At 41.1% G+C, this 22,795-nt stretch overlaps 1 protein-coding gene across 1 annotated transcript in view; it reads right to left on the bottom strand.

The window, feature by feature from the left end:
- LOC108696074 (phytanoyl-CoA hydroxylase-interacting protein-like) overlaps positions 1-22,795 on the bottom strand; it is a 77,126-nt gene that overhangs the window by 15,931 nt on the left and 38,400 nt on the right. Inside the window, exon 2 of the mRNA XM_018225076.2 lies at positions 10,159-10,355. Within this exon, the coding sequence (XP_018080565.1) occupies positions 10,159-10,355 (197 nt within the window). The remainder of the gene's footprint in view (positions 1-10,158; positions 10,356-22,795) is intronic.

Raw genomic sequence — 22,795 nt, 5'->3', positions numbered from 1 at the left:
TGGAAAGCGTTACTCATCCTCATACACATGTCACTATTAGTCAAATGCCATGTGAAATGCTTGTTTGCTCCATTTCATTTGGAAAGCATCTCCTACGCCAGCCCTGCGATTGGTCCTGGACGCAGGCAGCGGTTCTGATTAAGCTGCAGATGGGTGACGCATGCGTGTGTTATTAGTGTTATTATCTGCGGCATCTTGGCACAGACTCCTGCACAAAAGGCTACAAGAACCACGAGCCAAGATTTGATTGATTTGTATGGTTTGGAAACAGCTCTTATGTCACATAGTAAAAAACAAAAAAAATAGGATTGTTATCTAAAATATATGTAGGAATGTACCAAATCCAGGTTTCAGCTAGACTTTTTCAGCATGATTCCAATAGCCCGGACGAACCGGATCCGTGTTTTAAATTTGCTGCACTCAGAACAGGCGTTTGCAAATCCTGTGTGTAGAATTTGAAATTTGGGCAAATCCCAAAAAAATTCAAATTCAGTGCAGCCCTGGTAGGGGTCATCTGTTTGAGTCTCTCTCTGAGTCTTCTTTAAAGGGGTTGTTCACCTTTAAATTAACAATTAGTATGATGTAGAGAGGGATACAATTTGCAATTGGTTTTCATTTTTTATTATTTGTTGTTTTCGAGTTCCTTATCTTTTTATTCAGCCGTTCTCCAGTTTGTTATTTCATCCATCTGGTTGCTAGGGTCCAAATTCCCCTGGCAACCAGGTACTGATTTAAAAAAGAGACTGGAATATGAATAGTAGAGGCCTGAATTGAAAGGCAAGGAATAAAAAGTAGCAATAACAAAACATTTGTACTGAGCATTTGTTTTTTAGATGGGGTCAGTGAATTCCGGGTGGTTCCGGGCTGATTCCAGGCGGTTCTAGACGCACTCAATTATTGTGAATGGGGCTGTACTCACACAGACGCATATAAGCGCCAAACGCAGGTGGGACGCAGCATGTTGCATTTCACCTGCATTCGGCGCATATATGTGTCTGTGTCTGAGTACAGCCCCCTTCACAATAATTAAGTGCGTCTACTCCTGCGCTCCCCCATCTAAAAACAAATGCTCTGTAAGGGCAGAGACACACGCAGCAATTCGGTGAGATTAGTCGCCCCGGCAACAGATCTCCTCTTCATCGGGGTGACTAATCTTCCCGAACTGCCTCCCCTGCCTTCCCTCCGGCGATGGCACTCGGAGCGCTTAGTTTTCCGAAGTCACCCGAAGTTTCATCGTGAGACAACTTCGGGCGACTTCGGAAAACGAAGCGCTCCGAGTGCCATCCCACCGGTGAGTTGCATTCTAGCGGACGGGGAGGCAGTTTGGGAAGATTAGTCGCCCCGAAGAAGAGGAAATTTGTCACCGGGCGACTAATCTCCCCGAATTGAAGCGTGTGTCTCTGCCCTAAGGCTACAAATGTATTGTTATTGCTACTTTTTATTACTCATCTTTCTATTCAGGCCTCTCCTATTAATATTCCAGTCTCTTATTCAAATCAATGCATAGTTGCTATGGTAATCTGGACCCTAGCAACCGGATTAATATTTCAGCAATCTCAGAGCTGCTGAATAGAAACCTTCTGCTCGGTTGCCAGGTCACACATCTTCAAACCTCTTGTAATGGAATTATAACACAATAGCAGGACTATGGGAAGCTTGTGACCCATCAATCTAAGAGACAACAGTGGCTTGGCCCCCTTAGGTGCTCAATATGTGCCTAAAGAGTAGCCCACAAGTAAGTATCATAAAGGTAGGCACCTATGTCCCTCCCAACCCTACATGGCAGGGGCCACTTTTACCCAAATGCATGCCATTGACTACCCTTTCGCAAATCTGCTCCGGCATCGAATGAATGGGTGTTATCACTCCAGCCTGTATACATTACATTTCTGGCTAACTAACTATATTAGAAACATTTTTTATTTTGCACAGCCTATCTATTTACACAATATTTACTTTCACACTGAACTGTTCCTTTAAGGGCACAAAATTAGACTTACAGTAGTATTTTTCTGCATGTTGCACCACTCTATTCTGTGGGCCCTATAGTCTCCTTTTAAAAGATAAGTAAACCTTAAAAATAAGTCAAATTGACGAGGGTGCTATTCTAAGAATAGCAATGTACATCAATTTTACATCCACTTATTTTTAAGGTTTACTTATCCTTCAAGTGTCACCTCCATTTGTATTATTCCTTTCGATCGATGCGACAGCACATTGAACGGGGAGATCAAAATAATCTGGCACTTAAAAAAAAAAGATAAAAAAGGTGAGTTTTTAGACAGAATAAGAGAGAGGTGAGAATTGAGTGCTAATATAAGCCACGTACTTGGGGACTCAATAATAATTATAATTAATAATAATAATTACAGCAGGACTAGGAACTTCAAGGTGAAGATGAGATCATCAATTGGATCATCTGCAAATAAAAAAAAAACCTCCCGTGACGCCCAAAGGCTAGAATCATGATTATTGTTATCATTATTACCCTTGTAAATAATAATACCCGCCGTGTGGTTGTTTTATATTCTATAATTGCTCTCGTACAGATCGGAGGAAGTCCCTCAGGCGAGGGAAAGTCTTTGGCTGATGAGGTGAGGGAGGATTCCCGGCTACCAGGCGCCTCTTGTCAACGGATCCACCACCCTCACAAGTTTCTTCTTATTTGGGAGCAAGTCCTTACACTTCCCTTGATGGACTGCCTGTACTGTAACCCCATTGGCTGGAAACCAGTCCCACCCTTCCTACTGAAAGTGACAGTTTTGATCAGAGGTAAAAAATCAGAAAGGGCAGATGTTATGCTCACAGCCCTGCCAGGCAATCCCCATATATATATATATATATATATATATATATATATATATATATATATATATATATATATATATATATATATATGTATATATATATATGTATATATATATATATAGACAATTACAAGAGTCCTCAGCACTCAACCCATTATCAATATATTTAAGACAGCGACATTTTGTGCATACTGCTACTGAAAAATGCCTTACCCTTTAAACAAAACAGGGATTGTTTGTCCATATATTGCAATATATTTAAGCTGGCCAACTACGTCAAAGTCATCCCATATCTGGCCAGTCCTATGCTCAATTTTCATCTGATTCATTAAGAATTCTATAGTTTCATTATACATTTTATAAAAGGGACTAATATGTTTTAGTCCCTTTTATAAAATGTATAATTAAGCAATTGAATTCTTAATGAATCAGATGCAAGTTGAGTGTAGGACTGGTCAGATATGGGATGACTTTGACGTAGTTGGCCAGCTTAAATATATTGCAATATATGGACAAACAATCCCTGTTTTGTTTAAAGGGTAAGGCATTTTTCAGTAGCAGTATGCACAAAATGTCGCTGTCTTAAATATATTGATAATGGGTTGAGTGCAGAGGACTCTTGTATTTGACTATATGTATTTTGTGGTCACAGCCTCGCTGCACCCCCGCCTAATGGTTTTAAAAACTAGTGGTGAGCACAACTTTCCCTTGTTTATATATACATATATATATATATATATATATATATATATATATATATATATATATATATATATATATATATATATATATACAGGTATGGGACCTGTTATCCAGAATGCTCGGGACCTGGGGTTTTCCGGATAATGGATCTTTCCATAATTTGGGTCTTCATGCCTTAAGTCTACTAGAAATTCATTTAAACGTTAAATAAACCCAATAGGCTGTTTTGCTTCCAATAAGGATTAATTATATCTTAGATGGGATCAAGTACAAGATACTGTTTTATTATTACAGACAAAAATTAAATCATTTTTAAAAATTTGGATTATTTGGATAACAGCCTGTCTATGGGAGACAGCCATTCCGTAATTCGGAGCTTTCCGGATATCGGGTTTCCGGATAAGGGATCCTATACCTGTATATATATATATATATCTATCTATATCTATCTATCTATCTATTTAAAAATGGAGTGTGGGCAGCCTAGCTATTAAATGGTCAATGTAAAATAGATATAATTAGGGCTTAGATTCACTTTATTATTCCAAAAATCTAAAGCAAAATATGTTGATATAGATCATTCTGTTCAATAAGCCTTTTTTTTTACCTTAATATAATTTAGTTAATCAAATTATCGAGAGAAGTGATTTGGGATGAACTTATTAAACCTCTCCCATATTCAACACATTGAGACAGCGACCTCTAGTGCTCAAAACTATAATACAACAAGTAGAATGGTCGCTTGGTTTTGCTAGGCAGTAACGTTGGAATGATGGGAGTCCCCTTGTTTTAGTCAACAGTAAAAAAACAAAAAAAGACAATTTATGAAAGTTTAAACAGGCGATTGGACTGTCTCTTTAAATTAACTAGACCATAACCGAAAGGGTATATGGGTCAGGGGAACCAATGAGGGGACAAAGTATCTGAAACAATGGTCCCTGGGAAATCCCTAAGTGACATAGGCAGCCCATAGCCATAGGTCCAAGCCTTGACTAAACCAACATTGAATGGCACCCTTATCACTGCCCATGGGCCTTCTGTTGTGTTATAATCCCATTAGAAGATATAAGAAGGAGTAAGGCATAAACATATAGGGGGGACTTGGCCCTACAGCCTAACAGGGAGGTAAATGGCACTTTCTGGAGGGACAATTCTTTTGTCTTTTCATACCCTGCACAGAGAGATACGATAAAGTTGTACCAACATGGGAATTTTCCCTGTACTGAGCACAATTCAGCAGGAACAGCCCACTGAGTTTGCTCAAAGCCTGTACAGAGAGATCCCATAAATCTCAGAGAGAACATTACAAGAATAAAATAGGTATAATTACTTCACTGCTTTCTATTCTGCATCCAGTGCAATGTCATTGTATACAGGGAGTTTCTGTATCTATTTACTCAGGTGATGGGCTCAGGGAGAATTTGCTTTGTTTGTAAAAAAAAAATAAGTTAAAGGAAACGAAGAACAGGTCCTTTTTTATCAGTAGCAGGCTACGAGTAATCGATCATGACAGCTAAAAGCTGACTCTTGATTCTGCTACACAACCATTTTAGCTCTCACAGACAGGAAGCCATTTTATTTTAATTGGTTTTTCCAAGAGCTGCAGTTGTTGTACTTTAAAAGTGGCTAGATTTAAACAAAGTAAGCGTTTTAGCCTCTGGGACGGGACTGTGACTGTGGGATAGCAGGTATAGTAGGGAGAGATGGTGCCTATAGTAACAGTGGATAATAGTCTCTGGGAAGAGAGTGTGACTGTGGGATAGCAGGTATAGTAGGGAGAGATGGTGTCTATAGTAACAGTGGGATAATAGTCTCTGGGAAGGGAGTGTGACTGTGGGATAGCAGGTATAGTAGGGAGAGATGGTGCCTATAGTAACAGTGGGATAATAGTCTCTGGGAAGGGAGTGTGACTGTGGGATAGCAGGTATAGTAGGGAGAGATGGTGCCTATAGTAACAGTGGATAATAGTCTCTGGGAAGGGAGTGTGACTGTGGGATAGCAGGTATAGTAGGGAGAGATGGTGCCTATAGTAACAGTGGATAATAGTCTCTGGGAAGGGAGTGTGACTGTGGGATAGCAGGTATAGTAGGGAGAGATGGTGCCTATAGTAACAGTGGATAATAGTCTCTGGGAAGGGAGTGTGACTGTGGGATAGCAGGTATAGTAGGGAGAGATGGTGCCTATAGTAACAGTGGATAATAGTCTCTGGGAAGGGAGTGTGACTGTGGGATAACAGGTATAGTAGGGAGAGATGGTGTCTATAGTAACAGTGGATAATAGTCTCTGGGAAGGGAGTGTGACTGTGGGATAGCAGGTATAGTAGGGAGAGATGGTGCCTATAGTAACAGTGGGATAATAGTCTCTGGGAAGGGAGTGTGACTGTGGGATAGCAGGTATAGTAGGGAGAGATGGTGCCTATAGTAACAGTGGATAATAGTCTCTGGGAAGGGAGTGTGACTGTGGGATAGCAGGTATAGTAGGAAGAGATGGTGCCTATAGTAACAGTGGATAATAGTCTCTGGGAAGGGAGTGTGACTGTGGGATAGCAGGTATAGTAGGGAGAGATGGTGCCTATAGTAACAGTGGGATAATAGTCTCTGGGAAGGGAGTATGACTGTGGGATAGCAGGTATAGTAGGGAGAGATGGTGCCTATAGTAACAGTGGATAATAGTCTCTGGGAAGGGAGTGTGACTGTGGGATAACAGGTATAGTAGGGAGAGATGGTGCCTATAGTAACAGTGGGATAATAGTCTCTGGGAAGGGAATGTGACTGTGGGATAGCAGGTATAGTAGGGAGAGATGGTGCCTATAGTAGTAGTGAGTATAATGTAATATTTATAGGGATATCTTGCAAAAATAGATTGCCTTGCAGTGCAGAGTGATTCCAAATTCGTCTTATCGGGCAAAATATAAATGAAAGCACTGATATTACTGTATATCTATATTCTGCAATTTGGATTGATTTTATGTTCACCCACTGTCCCAATACATCAGAAGTACTGCCTATAACCTCACATACCGATCTTCTTGTCCAGCTACACAAATGGATTTCTTGATTCCAGTATACTGCAGAACTATGTCACCTATTCATCAATGTACATTTACACAGCCTAGTTAGACCTCGGATACTAAAAATATCGCAAATTCCTAAGGGGCTTACATTTAATTTCGCATCTGCCGACATACATACATACATACATACATGAAGACACCATTACATACTTGCTTTGTTGGTTAATTTAAAACCTTTCCTGGCCGTTTGTGTTTTGCATTTTCATATCATTTTACTACTCGGTATCTATCTATGTAGTTAACATCCATCCCATTGTAGAGTACATGTGTCTCCTTGGTATTTATTTAAAGGAATATAGGATGGAATCTATTTTTTAGGAGTGTAATTGGCCCAAAAGTATAAAATGACAACCTCCATAACCCAAAAATGACATCCAAGTAGTAGCAGAGCTCCATCTATAGTCCTAAAATGGACTTATATGAGCAGTTGGCTTTATATTATACCCTGGTGTAGTACTGTCCAACTCTTTCCATGCAATGGGCAGATAATTCGACATACGACATATCCGAGGGCCAGTTAATATTACAATGATGATTCTATACAAAGAGACTAGGAGTGCTCGAACAGATTAGGGGCAACAAAAATTCCTTGAGGAGCCACTCCTGACTCTTGAGTCTCAGACCTGCCCTACTGTATATACTGTAATTAGAGGTGGAATCAACAATCTTTTTCTTGAAACCATTGTTCCCTCTGAGAGGAGTGTGGGTGCACATGCTTTGACACCCATCTACTCAGCATTATAGCTATCCCTGCTCATTTATTAAAGTCCTCTCAGATGTCCTGTTCCGCAGTCACTCCCAGATCATATCCCTTTAAAGGTAAGTTCTCATAGGAAACCATTTCTTCTTTAACACCTCCACCCAAAACCCTAATAACACACTTGTGTCTCCACCTAAAACAGCTTACACTTCACACACACACCTGCTAATCCTTAGAAATCCAAGTGGTGGGAAATAAATGCAAAAACAAGATGGTTAAGTGCATTACAGGTACTCGCCTCTTATTAATACCTCGTGTTCATACACACTCTGGATCAGGGTTCCCCAACCTTTCTTAACTGTGAGCCACATGTAAATGTAAAAAGAGTTAGGGAGCAATACAGACATGAAAAAAGTTCCTGTGGTGCCAAATAAGGGCTTTGATTGGCTATTTTGTAGGTCCTAAATGGACTGGCAGCCTACAGGAGGCTCTGTTTGGCAGTACACCTGATTTTATGCAACCAAAACTTTCCTCCAATCCTGGAATTCAAAAATCAGCAGCTGCTTTGAGGCCACTGGGAGCAACATCCAAGGGGTTGGTGAGGAACATGTTGCTTTTGAGCCCAGTGTCGGACTGGGACAGGGGCCCACCCAAAAACCTTTGACTAGGGGCCCACCAATTAATCTTAGACCAGGAGCCCACTCTTAGTACTATTATTCTTCCTCTCCTCACTCAACCTCTATTCTCCTAGTTTCTTTCTTTTACATACTATTATCTGTTATTCCATCTATTTAGCCTCTTTGCTCTCATAGAATTTGGGAATGGCCATGAAATAGGCCAAATGTCTAGGAGCATAAGGGCCCACTGACACCTTGGCCCACTGGGACTTTTCCTGGTATCCCGGTGGGCCAGTCCGACACTGTTTGAGCCACTGGTTGGGGATCACTGCCCTAGAGGTATGGGAACACAGATGCAGATGTCCCATTTCAACACAGTCCTCACTCAGCTGTAAACAATATGCCACTTACCCATACCCTATACCCACTATGCCTTATGGCTGCCGTACCCACTGCATTTGTTGGCTGTCACCTTATAACTTCAGTGTCTGTAGTATATTAAAGCTACTGCACAACTGCATTACACCTTAGCAGCAGAGTCAGGCCAAGGGTCTTTGGAACCCAAAGCAAGGGTGGCAATCTGTCACCCCCCGTAATCCCTCCTAACAATTATCTCCAGGCTGGAAGAGACGGTGAAGGATGATGACAGAAATAGCAGGTCTAATGATGAATTGTTACCCCCTCCTTTAACTAAGTGGTTACACCCATTACTTGTGCATGAAAGTCACTGCAAGGACTAGAGGTAGTCAGCATTGTGTATTAATGACAAGTGGTAACCCAAGCAGTGTGTGCAGCAGCAGAACTGGGCATTATGGACAACTGTGTGTTAGAGCCTTTATAATAATTATAGTCATTTCAACATACCCTAATATTCACCAACACAAGCTGGGTCACAAAACTGTGCATGTCATACCTTTGCACAGAATTATATAGGGAGCTTCAAGTGATGGAAACATGCACACAAATATCTGAAGCCCAAAAGAGCTTTTCATGCACACAGACCATGGGCACAACCATGGGCAATTCTTGAATACATGAGCCGGCTCAAACAGTAACATAGGCAAAAAATGCTGTCCATTTTTTTTATTAACAGGTTCCAACACCATTTAGAATAGTGTAAATTAAGCCTGCTGCATTTCGTGCCTACATAATGGCACTTAGTGTTACAAACAGAATCCCAAATCCAGAACTAGTCCCAAGGTCCTGGTCGCGGCTCACCCTTCTGCCTATAACAACCACCTTTCGCTTCGGGAGGAGCCCTCCGCCACTCGGATGCCGCCAGGTCTTAACATGAGAGGACCAGGGAGAGAGTTCTGGGCAGGCAAGGGAGTAGATCAGAGAACAGGAGCGTGGTCAAGGGACAGGCCAGGTCGATATCAATCAGGAGAAGCAGTACAGATTCAGGAGACTAAATAGTAGACGAGGTCACACACCAAAGTTGAAGTACAAAGCAGGATCTGGGAGAATGGTCAGTACACGAGCAAAAGTCAGGACAGGCAGTAGACTAAACAAGGTCAGGGACAGGCAGGGTCAGTAACAGACCAAGAACACCAGAAATAGCACCCAGAAATTAAGAAATAAACCTTTACGTAGGTTTGCTACCTTTTCTGGAAAAAAATACCGGCCTTCCTATAGTCTTGCCATTTTTTCCTATTAATATCATTGACATTAAGCATCATTTTTACCGGCCAGGTGGCAACCCTACCTTTACGTTGGGCAGTGAGTAACTGCTCAAGGCCCCTTTAAATATTCAAACTTCGTGCCAAAGTGCGATTATGTCACGCGCTTTGGACAAACCTGAAGCGAGTGGGCGCGCACCATAGAGGGAGAAGGAGCAGCTTGCGTCAGAGCACCGAAGATTAGAGCTGCGGCCGTTCCCTCAGACAGAGTGGTGGCCATCCCCGCCGCCCCACTAGACAACCAGGGCTTCTCACATTTAGCCATAGGCAACAACCATGGGCAAGCCAAGAATACCAGTAACACACTTGCCAAGCTGCAGTGGCGATAAAGAATTCAACATACTTGGCTTACACGTTGCATTTTCAAGTGATCCCCAGCTCTAACAAAGCCATGCCATATCATTAATAATGGCCACCTGGGTCGGACTGGGCAAGTGGGACATTGGGAAAAACCCCAGCCAGCCCAGGCCCACTATTGTCAATGCCTTTGACCTTCCTCCCTAGCCCCGGTCGTGGCCGCATGCAGGAAAAAGGTACCCATGGGGGTGGGCCTATTATATTTATGGCAGAAGCCCCTTACCTTGTGTTTAAACTTGTTGGAATTCTTGTTCTCTTTTTTGTTCAGATCAATGAAGTAGTGCGTGATGCGGTCCTTGGATTTAGGATCCATATCCCAAGAGATCTTGAAGGAGTCGCATGTGATGTTGCTGATTTTGATGTTGTGAGGGACGGGAAGCTCCTCCATTTCTGCAATGCCGCTGTCCTGTGATTTATTTCCTGTGTGGAAACCACATTGGATGTCAATGGCATTACAATAAATAATGGCAAATCCATAGGTTAAATATAAAGTCACGGTAGTAGGGACAGTGGATGGATACAAAGCAGGCAAATGCACATACAAACTCCATCACAGGCCCTGGATAGGTACAGGTATGGGATCTGTTATCCGGAAACACATTATCCAGAAAGCTCCGAATTACGGGACGGCCGTCTCTCATTAAATCAATTTAATGAAATAATTTACATTTTTAAAAATGACTTCCTCTTTCTCTGTATTAATAGAACTAAGATATAATTAATCTTTACTGGAGGCAAACAAGTCCTATTGGATTTATTTAATGTTTAAATTATTTTTAGTAGATATAAGGTACTAAGACCCAATTTAGAGAAAAATCCCTTATCTGGAAAACCTCAGGTCCCGAGCATTTTGGATAGCAGGTCACATACATAAAGGTCACGAAGCTCTACATACAAAAGCAGAAGTATCACTTTAAAGGAGAACTAAACACTAAAAAAAGAATGTGGCTAAAATGCCATATTTTATATGATGAACGTATTGCACCAGCCTAAAGTTTCAGCTTGTCAATAGCAGCAATGATCCAGGACTTCAAACTTGTCACAGGGGGTCACCATCTTGGAAAGTGTCTGTGACACTCACATGCTCAGTGGGCTCTGATTGGCTGTTGAGAAGCTAAGCTTAGGGGTCGTCACTAATTATCCAGCAGAAAATGAGCTTCCCTGGCTGTAATATAAGCTGATGCTACAGGTTTGCTGATTATTAAATTCTGATGCTAATTGCACAGGTTTCTGTGCTGCCATGTAGTAATTATGTGTATTAATTACTAATCAGCCTTATATTGTGACATTTCTATTCTATGTGTACTATATATTGTGAGTGGGTCCCTAAGCTCAGTAAGTGACAGCAACACAGAGCATGTGCAGTGAATCAGCAGAAAAGAAGATGGGGAGCTACTGGGGCATCTTTGGAGACACAGATCTTTACTGCTAAAGGGCTGTGGTTGCCTTGGGCTAGTACAGAAGCACAAAACATCATGTACAACATTTCTAGCTACTTCTTTAGTTAAGCTTTAGTTCTCTTTTAAACCGATTGTGATTGTTCCCCCATTGGAGCCCATGTGTGTCATGGAGCTGTCATGGAGCTGTCGGTGTCTGTCCGTGCCTGAATCACTTGTCTGTCCCTATGTCTGTGATCCTGGTTCCTCTGACTCTGTACATGACACGACTTTGTCATTGAGTTGGCTCCACTGGGGTTTGTCTCTGATTATCCCGCTCACATCTGTCTCCTTTCTCTCTCTCTCTGTAGCTCCCCTCTGGCTTTCTGTTTGACATCTTTGTATCCGTTTCATTCGGCACAATAAATGAGCCATTCACTTACTGATGTACTCTCTATATCTAGAACTGTATGTAGAGTATCCATATCATCTGTCCATACTGTACAACACATGGACATAAATGGAACATAAGTCCTCTATCTCCCTCTGTCTATTGTAACTAGCCATAATATGTGTGCACAGAAGTTTCCATTGTTATGTAGTAAAGCTTTCTATACTCAACTCTTCTGGTCACAGTTGTCAGACCCCTAGATCATCACTCACAGGGGACTTTCTCTATGAACTGACATAGCCCCCATCTATGGTTTGGGTTATCAGAAAATAATCAAGCTGAAATGAATTTGATATTGTTGTGTCTTTGAATATAATGCTCCATATTGTGCAGAGTTGCAGGTCTCAAACCATCTCCTCAAAAAGCTTCTTCAAGAGTCAACTACCGAGCAGGATATACAAGAATAATACTCTTTGGATCAAAATGTTCAGAAAATGACAGGGGCATAATAATTATCTAGCAGGCCAACTCTCTTGCACTTGCTCCTCAGTCCCACTTTGCATCACATCAATATTTCAGATTCTATCCAGATTAAGCTGAATTGGTATTGTCAGTGACCTCAATCCTTCCTCCCTCCTCGAGTGCACACCTACAAAACATCACCCTACCATTGGAATCCATACCGAGAGCAAAAACCATTCCCAAAGCAGCCTACCTACCTATCAAACCTATTCCCAGAGAAGCACCCTACTAATACAACCATTCCCAGAGTGACAACCTACCTACAGTAGCTAATCCATTCCCAGAGCAGCACCCTACCTATCAAAGCCATTCTCAGAAAAGCACCCTACTAATACAAACATTCCCAGAGCAGCACCCTACCTACAGTATGAATTCCTTTCCCAGAGAAGCACCCTACCTACCAAACAATTCCCAGAGCAGCACCCTATGTATCAAACCATTCCCAGAGCAGCACCCTACCTATCAAAGCCATTCTCAGAAAAGCACCCTACTAATACAAACATTCCTAGAGCAGCACCCTACCTACAGTATGAAATCCTTTTCCAGAGCAGCACACTATGTATCAAACCATTCCCAGAGCAGCACCCTACCTATCAAAGCCATTCTCAGAAAAGCACTCTACTAATACACACATTCTCAGAGCAGCACCCTACCTATCAAAGCCATTCTCAGAAAAGCACCCTACTAATACAAACATTCCTAGAGCAGCACCCTACCTACAGTATGAAATCCTTTCCCAGAGAAGCACCCTACCTACCAAAGAATTCCCAGAGCAGCACCCTATGTATCAAACCATTTCCAGGGCAGCACCCTACCTATGGCATTTGCATAGCAACTCCCTTCCAACAGAATCAACATTTAGAGTGGCACCCTGCTTTGCATCATGCTGTTACCAACCAAGTCTACAATCTTTTTTATCAGGCAGGAATAACCTGTAAAATAATATATATACATTAGGCTGAGTGATGTCACACAATGTTTTAAACATTACTTAGGGGCACATTTACTAAGCTCGAGTGAAGGATTCGAAGTAAAAAAACTTCGAATTTCAAAGTTTTTTTTGGGTACTTTGACCATCGAATAGGCTACTTCGACCTTCGACTCGGACGATTCGAAGTAAAAATCATTCTACTATTCGACCATTCGATAGTCAAAGTACTGTCTCTTTAAAAAAAACTTAGACTACCTACTTCGCCACTTTAAACCTACATGTTAGCCTATGGGGACCTTCTCCATAAGTTTTCGAAGCTATTTCTGATCGAAGAAAAATCGTTCATTCGATCGATCGATCGATTAAAATCCTTCGATTCGAAGGATTTAATCATTTGATCGAACGATTTTTACTTTGATCGGTCAATTGAAGTATTTACGGTAAATCCTTCGACTTCGATATTCGAAGTCGAAGGATTTTACTTCGAGTGTCGAATATCGAGGGTTAATTAACTCTCGATATTCGACCCTTAGTAAATGTGCCCCCCAGTGATGTCACACAGCACATGACTCCCTGTGTGTATTATGAAAATAATATACTTTCTATTTTAAAATATGAGGATAGAAGGAATCGCCATGATATTCCACGACCTTTATAAAAGCCTGTGTCTTTATATGGTCATGGAATTCTTTGGGGATTTATTATATAGGGGACATTATTTCCTATATTATCTGCCAGATACTTAAAGAAATGTACCTATACTTTACTGTGCACATACCCTGAGTCTCACCTCTAGATTATAAACACTTGCATGGATACATCAAGTAATTAGCCCACTACATTAATATATCTGGGCAGCGCTGATATAAGGTGATATTGGGCACATTCTCTGCAGACTGTTAGGCAATGCCAGTGCACAGCAAGGGATTATTCTGCCTCTGATTGGCTGATATATTATGCATAACCCTCCCTGCATACAGGTGTTTTCTAAATTCAGCGACAATAATTTCATGTGAAATGCATGTTTTTATCCTATGCTTGTCACGTTGCAGAGCGTCACTGCTATTTTATTGAATGATCTGAGCAGGAATGCAAAAATCTGAATACAAAAACAGTTTATAGCCATGTTAATAAGGGCATAACGCTGTCAGGGCACGAGCATTCTCCTTTATGCCCTCCATGAGGGAAAAAAAAGATCCAATAGTGTGAGCAGGAATTCTGGGACAAAATGTTGCAAAACAAAGCGATTTACTGTATTTCCAAAAACTGCACGCCAGTAGTGATGGGCGAATTAATTCGCCAGGCACGAATTCGTGGCGAATTTGCGCAATTCGCCGCCAGCGAATAAATTCGCAAAACGCCCGCGAAAATTCGCGGCAAAAAAAAAACGGGCGCCGGCGTCAAAAATGAGCCGCCGGAGCCGTTTCGCGAATTCGCCCATCACTAAATTCGCCAGGGATCGACCTGGAAAACGGCGTAATTTTTTACGGACTTTTTTTTTGAGCAGCTTCTGCCGGAACTTACTTACAAAGGTCTAAAGCAATGTTATGTCAGAAAATCTGACGTCCACAAAAAATAATACACACTTCACCATTTATTCTACGCAGCTTTTTACACCGTTTTTCTGGCGAATGTTATTTTGCACAGTATAATAAATAGGCCCCTAAAAAGTGTCCTTTTTTCAGCTGTGTGCCAGGAATTTCCAGTGCTGCTAAGGGTTCAGATTCAGTTTGGTATTTGGTTGAATCCCTTCCCAAGGATTTAGTGGTTTAGCTGAACCCCTAACTACAGGGTTGAGTGCATCCCTATTTTGGGTGCCTGGATGGGTGCATATGGCAGTTCTTCCTTGAAGAGGGTGGATATGTGCCTAGAGCTTTGGATTGGATGGGGCCTCGTGGTGGTAGGGGACAGGGGAGGAGGGTGACCAATTGAACTGATGCAAAGAAGCAGCACATGACTTCCTCAGCAAGTGTGCACTCCTGATACAGGTATGGGACCTGTTATCCAGAATACTCGGGACCTTGAGTTTTCCAGATAGTGGGTCTTTCCATCGTTTGGCTCTTCATACCTTAAGTCTACTAGAAAATCATGTAAACATTAAATAAACCCAAAAAGCTGGATTTGCTTCCAATAAGGATTAATTATATTTATTAATTCGTTTGGATCAAGTACAAGCTACTGTTTTATTATTACAGAGAAAAATGTGATTATAATGGAGTCTATGGGTGACTGGCTTTCTGTAATTCTGAGCTTTCTGGATAATGGGTTTCCGGATAACGGATCCCATACCTGTAGTAGATGGTAGATCCTTTTTGCAGAGAAAACTTTAGGATCCAGATCCATAGATATATTTGAGGACGTGAAATCTTCCAGGGTGAATAAAAACAGTTAAACGGGTTGTTCACCTTTCACTTTTAGTATGTTATAGAATGGCTAATTCTAAGCAGCTTTTCAATTGGCCTTCGTTTTTTGAATTATTTGCCTTTTTCTTCTGACGCTTTCCAGCTTTCAAATGGGGGTCACTGACCCCATCTAAAAAACAAATGCTCGGTAAGGCTACAAATGTATTGTTATTGTTACTGTTTATTACTCCTCTTTCTATTCAGACCCTCCCGTATTTATATTCCAGCCTCAGCGCATGGTTACTGGCGACCCCAGCAACCAGATTGCGGAAATTGCAGACTAGAGAGCTGCTAAATAAAAAAAATTAAATAACTCCAAAACCACAAATAATAAAAAATGAAAACCAATTACAAATTGTCACTCTCTACATCATACTAAAATGAAACTCAAAGGTGAACGACCCCTTTAAGGAGAAATAAATACGAATATAAAGCAAAAGTCCTCAATACAGAACCTGCCTTTCTCAAGATATTTTTCTGCCCTTAAGGGCAGGACTCCACGGTCGATTCCGGCTCGCTGCGCAAAAACGTCCGGAATCGTCCGTGGAGTCCTGCCCTTAATCTAACAAATGTCACATTACAAAATGCCCATGTGAATGGGCTCATAAGAAACCATCAGCTTCACTTTCATCCTCTCTCAATCAGTCTAACAGGCATGTAAATCAAAATTCAGAAGCACCTGCGGCCTCTGTAATTACTCCTTGATTTTATTCATGAACCGCCAGCAATTTGCACAGTGCTTCCTCCCTTCCGCTGCCGTTTCCTAAAATAAAGACATTTGCCATTTCGGGCTTCGTACGAGGGAAAGTAATATCGTACCAAATCATTTTGGACACCATGTTGCTGATAAAAAAAATGGTTGTTTTCATGAAATTATCCAAATAGCACATTTGCTTCCATGGGATATTCATTCTGCAGGCATTGCCATTAGGGAAATGGGGAAACGGGGTACAGCTAAAACAGGGGTCCCCAACCTTTTTTGGACCGGGGACAGGTGCCAATTTTTTTGTTTTAGAGGGGGTGGGGTCGGGATGGGGTTGGCGGGGTCGGGTCGGCAGGGAGAGCGGTCGGCGGGGGTCTGCAGGGGTCGGCAACAAATTTGGACGTGCTGCGTCCAATTAGGCACACCGCGTTTTTGAGCACTGGGCTCGGCGGCCCAGTGTGGGAGTGTCCACGGCCCGGCAGTTGGGGACCCCTGAGCTAAAAGGCTGGAAAAATTAAGAGGGGGGGGAATTGCTTCTATTAAACATATAGGACTTCAAATGATAAGTGATACCTTTAATTGGCTAATTTAGTAGGTTATTAAATGAGAGCATTTCATTTAGGTCCCTTCTTCATGCCCAAAAAGGTACCCAAGTTAGCCATTCTATAACATACTAAAAGTGAAAGGTGAACAATCCGTTTAACTGTTTTTACTCACCCTGGAAGATTTGACGTCCTCAAATACATCTATGGATCTGGATCCTAAAGTTTTCTATGCAAAAATGATCAATTATCTACTACAGGTATGGGATCCATTATCCAGAAAACTCAGAATTACGGAAAGGCGGTCACTCATAGACTCCATTAAAATCACATTTTTCTCTGTAATAATAAAACAGTCCCTTGTACTTGATCCCAACTAATTCTTATTGGAAGCAAAACCAGCCTATTGGGTTTATTTCATGTTTATATGGTTTTCTAGGAGACTTAAAGTGATACTGACACTAAAAAATTAATTTTAGCATATGAATGTACATTAAATGTTACCTATAGGTCAGGTTGATCATTTTTTGCTGAGAGGTTTGTTTTTGTATATAATTGTTAGTTGAAGTTCCTAAGCCTGACTCTCTGACACTCTGACTTTGCCAACCTGACTGTCCCATCTCAGCCTGTTAGTTACAGTTTCTAATGCTAATGGACTCCTGCTGCACAAATATGGCAGCCCCCTCATACAGGAACATGGGGGATCAGACAGGTAATGTAAGAGCATCATGCAAATACTTTATGGCAAAGTTAGAAGTAGCTTGCAAAGCCAATATTATAATAGATGTAAAAAAAAGTTTAATTTCAGGTGTCAGTATCTCTTTAAGGTATGAAGATCCAAATTATGGAAAGATCTGTTATCTGGAAAGCCCCGAGCATTATGGATATCAGGTCCCATACCTGTACTGTTTTTTCAGAGCAAAAGGAAATCAGTTTTAAAAATTTTAATTAAAATGGAGTCTATGGAAGACAAGCTTTCTGGATAAGAGGTTTCTAGATAACGGGTCCCATACCTGTATCTAATATTATAATATGCAGTCATTTATATTTGACTATTTAAACCAGGGAAAGCCCTTAGGAGGTGCAGGGAGTTGTAGTGAAAATAGTGCTAGTATAAGTTGCAAGTCTGTTTTCTTTTTTAATGCCACCACTAACGTTGTCTCTGCAACAACGTCTCTCTGCCTGTTGCTAAACTACAACTCCCAGAATCCCCCAAAGCCTTGCACCATATAGTCAGACCATTTTATATCTATTCTAACCCCTATTCCCCTATTCTAACTCTCTGTATTCTCCGCCTCTCTCCCGGCCCGAATCCCGAATTCAGCAGCATGAATTCCATTCACTTGAACATTTCAGAAATCTGTGACTCACACAGTTAAATAGCCACCAGGCAATAGATTTTGTTTTGTTTTTTTATCTTTTTGTTTAAAGCAATATGGGTTTATCCCAGTAAATAGAGTTTAATCCTACATATCCAACTGTCAATTTTATTAATCCCTAAATCTTTGCGGCTGTGATGATTGAGACCCAGATTATGGTGTTTATACACAACACTATAAAATGTATCTGAGATTATAGGAGCAGTTTTATGCTTAGTTGCCCAGGGACAGGACACATAAAGGGTTATTATCCCCCTTAAACATCACCACACTTGCAACTAAATCTGACAGTGGAGCTGAGATGGAAACTAGAAGTTGGGCCTGGCTTTTCCTTTCTCCTTAACCAAAACTCTAAGGGCTGAACTCCACGTACGATTGTCGTCGGTTTTGACAAGTTGCAAATAGTGATGGGCAAGCAGGCGCGAATTTGCAGCTAATTTCTGTGTTTCGTCGCCTGCAAATAAATTCACAAATCTGTGGTCAAAAAAATTTGGACGCAAGTCGGAATAGTCGGTCGCATTAAAACTGTTGCGTGTCAACATTATTCGGAAACCCAATGCGGGCATCTAAATTAACTTGGACATCAAAATTAACGCAGGCTGCAAAATTGACACGGGCGACAAAATTTGTGTATTGCAAATTTTCGCCATTTCGCGTGAAATTTGCCAATTTTTTGCCAAAACAGGACAAATTCACCCATAACTGGTTGCAAAGCACCAAATATTATGGTTTTTTGAGTGATTGAAAATTAGCAGGTGCAAACTACACACAACACGGCTGTCGGATGAAGAGGCAGAGTACGGCGTTCACATCCGACAGTTGTGTTGTGACGGACATATGTAGTTTGTACCTGTGATTTTTCAATCACTCCCATAATATTTGATGCCTGTGACTTAGAGTTCAGCTCTAAGGCTCATGGCACAAGCGGTGCCCAAATCCGAACTGTCATTTGCTTTAAAGGAGTTGCTCACCTTTGAGTTAACGTTTAGCTACGCAATATGTTGGCGCTATATAAATACATGTTAATAATATAGAGAGTGATATTCTGAGACAATCTGCAATTGGTTTTCGTTTTTGATTATTTGTGGTTTTTGAGTTATTTATCTTTTTATTCAGCAGCTCTCCAGTTGCAATTTCAGCAATCCAGTTTCTAATTTCCAAATTCCCCTAGCAACCATGCACTGATTTGAATAAGAGACTGGAATATGATTGGAGAGGCCTGAATAGAAAGATGAGGAATAAAAAGTAGCAATACGGAGCATTTGTTTTTTCGATGGGGTCAGTGACCCCATTTGAAAGAGTCAGAAGAAGAAGGCAAATAATTTAAAAAACTATAAACAATAAATAATGAAGACCAACTGAAAAATTGCTTAGGATTAGCCATTCTATAACATAAGAAAATCTAACTTAAAGGTGAACCACCCCTTTATTGCAAACCGCCTGTCACCAGCAGTTGGCTTTGGAATGAATAAAATGGAATGAATAAAATATGGCTGAATAAAATATGAAAAATATGCCATGTGTGCCATTTTAAATACAGATGACTCTGCTACCCCAGCGACCAACCCCACAGATGGGGAACCTTTACTAGAAATGATATAGACTGTTATAACAGCAGCACCTCTAGTGGCCATAGTGATATATTAAAGCATACTTTATTTCTAGGGTTGCTGCCCTAAAAAAATATCTATTTCCCTCCATATAAATAACACTGACAACTGTCATTTTTAATATTCCTTTAAAATGTGGCAGTTTTGTCTAGAGGTGAGTTCCCCTTTACTTTCCATTCTGAACTCCCAGATGGAGGAGAGAGAGTTATCCAAGCGACTGCAGTGTTGCCAGGCAACCGCAATATATGTCAGTTCTCAGCTGAAGTCACCTATAATGGAGGGCGGCCTTCCCCTTTGGAAAGTTAAAAGGTAAAAGTGCTTAGTAATTAGTCACGCTCCCTGGGTACAGGGAAATTTCTATAGGCAGGAAAAATAATTCCAGGAATCCCTGGATTATTTCAAAAAGGTATTATTTTTAAATGGGGATTTAAGGTAATATCTTATATTTTTAGTAAAAAAAATTATTTTTCTACTTGTGGTGATTGACAGGACGACAGCCTAACAGAGATCTGCCCCGGGGTGGGGTTTACTAAGCTACCTCAGGTCCCTTTTAGTCTTGGGGGCAGGGCGAACATTAGAAATCAAGGGGTCCCGTACAACAAAATTTTCGGGGACCCCCTGGGCCCCACCCACCCTGGCACTAAAGCCCCGCCCCAGATCCCGCCCACTCCACATCACAGTTAAAAGACCACACAGACATCAGCACTAAAAAAGTAACCCGACCCCACACACACAAGTTATAAAAAGCTATTGATGGTCAGGGCCCCCTTATAAGTTTAAACAAAAAAAACATTGGCGCCAGGGCCGCCCATAAAAGTTTTTTTTTAAAAAAGCATTGTACAAGTAAAACAAATTGGGGCCCCAAAAAAATATTTAAAAAAAAAAACATTGGTGCCAGGGGTCTATAGAATATTAAAAAAAACATTGGTGGCCAGGGGATTAAAAAAAACAAAAAAAACCCACAAATTGGTGTTCAGTAGAATTGAACTCGTGGCTTCAGGACTTTAACTTCGCCTCCTTTCGTGACTTCGGGTCTTTTCGCCGTTTCGAGACTTCGGCTGTTTTCATGACTTTGGGTCTTTTTGCTGCTTCATGACTTCGGCTTTGGGTATTTTCGTGGCTTCGGGTATTTTCGCCGCTTCGAAGTTCGGCTGTTCGGCTGGCCGCAGATCTTCGGCGCTGGCAAGGGGGGCCCTGCTCTTTCTAAACTCCAGCACTGCCGGGCCCGGGACACCCCTTTCCCGCCCTGATGGCGGCCCTGCTTGGGGGGTCTAGTTTACCCCACCTGTTATCCAGAATGCTTGGGAAGTAGATAACGGATCTTTCTGTAATTTGGATCTTCATAACAAAAATCTACTAGAAAATCATGTAAACATCCCCAATAGAGTAAATAAACCCAATAGTCTGGTTTTGCTTCCAATAAGGATTAATTATATCTTAGTTGGGATCAAGTACAAGCTACTGTTTTATTATTACACAGAAAAAGGAAATCGTTTTTAAAAATGTGGATTATTTGGATAAAATGGAGAGACAAGCTTTCTGTAATTCGGAGCTTTCTGGATAACAGGTTTCCTAATTACGGCTCCCATACCTGTACAAACAAATTTATATTTTGGTTTACATGCCCTTTAAATTCTTGCTGTTCATGACACACGGTACAAGCCATTTCCCAGTCCATATAATATATAAATTACATTACACACAATTCTGGCCCATGTTTTCTCCATAAAACACAAAAGCTCCCCCTAAAAAACCCAATCCCACCGAAAGTGCGGTTTTCCCTTAGAATTTACGCCCTTTGCCCTTTACTAACCCATTTAAATTTTTTTTTATGATACCGAACTCTCGATTCAAGGAACATTAAGTGACAAATCTCATAGTGAAGTGCAAGTGCTGCGCAACAGGTCTCAAAATCCCCTTGAAAGTTTTCTCATCAGAGCAGAATTGTCCATGAATAAAAGGTGCTTTGTTTTACCATGAAAACAGTACATACTGGTGAGTAGTGATGGGCGAATGAATTCGCAAGGCGAAAATTAACAACGAATTCCCGTGTTTTCCTGCCGGCGTATAAATTTGCAAAACTGCCGTGAAAATTTGCCGGCGTCAAAAATCTTTGGACTCAAATCGGAAAAGTCACTTGCATCAAAACCGTCACGCGTCAACAAATTATTCGCAGTTTTGTGAATTTTGCTGGAAATTCGCAAATTTTTCGGCAAAGCAAAATGGGACCAATTCGCCCATCACTACTGGTGAGTAGGCAGCTTTATAAATAAATATATTCCTTAGTTTGTGGAAAAGTTAAAAAAAAAACCCTTGTACTTGCCTGGGGAATGTATTACCTGGTGCTCATGTGAGCAACAGTCCTGTGTTGCTTTATGGCAGCAGGTATCAGGCTCTGCTCAGGGGTCTCACTAGACGTAAGGCTGTCTCTGTCTATAAACACCCCCACAGTCAAATAAATCCACATTATATATTATTATTCTTCTTTATTTATATAGTGCCAACATATTCTGCAGCGCTTTACAGAGATTATACATCATTCCCATCAGCTCCTGCCCCAGGGGAGCTTACAATCTAAGGTCCCTATCACATTACAATCTGCAGGTCAGTTTTTTAGGAGCCCGTCGTTTTTGGAGTGTGGGAGGAAACCCTAAAGGGGATGTTCACCTTTGAGTTAACCGTTAGTATGATGTAGAGAGGGATATTCTGAGACAATTTGCAATTGGTTTTCATTTTTTATTATTTGTGTTTTTTTGAGTTATTTAGCTTTTTATTCAGCAGCTCACCAGTTTGCAATTTCGGAAATCTGTTTGCTAGGGTCCAAATTACGCTAGCAACCATGCACTGATTTGAATAAGACACTGGAGTATCAATAGGAAAATACAATAAAATACATGTGTAGCGTTAAAGAGCATTTGTTTTTAGATGGGGTCAGTGACCCCCATTTGAAAGCTGGAAAGAGTCAGAAAAAGGCAAATCATTTAGAAACTGCAAAAAAATTATT

This window comes from Xenopus laevis, chromosome 7L, assembly GCF_017654675.1.
Source record: "Xenopus laevis strain J_2021 chromosome 7L, Xenopus_laevis_v10.1, whole genome shotgun sequence".
NCBI classification, from domain to species: Eukaryota; Metazoa; Chordata; class Amphibia; order Anura; family Pipidae; genus Xenopus; species Xenopus laevis.
Note: the sequence above shows the minus strand (reverse complement) of the source record. Positions and strands in the feature narration are given on the sequence as shown.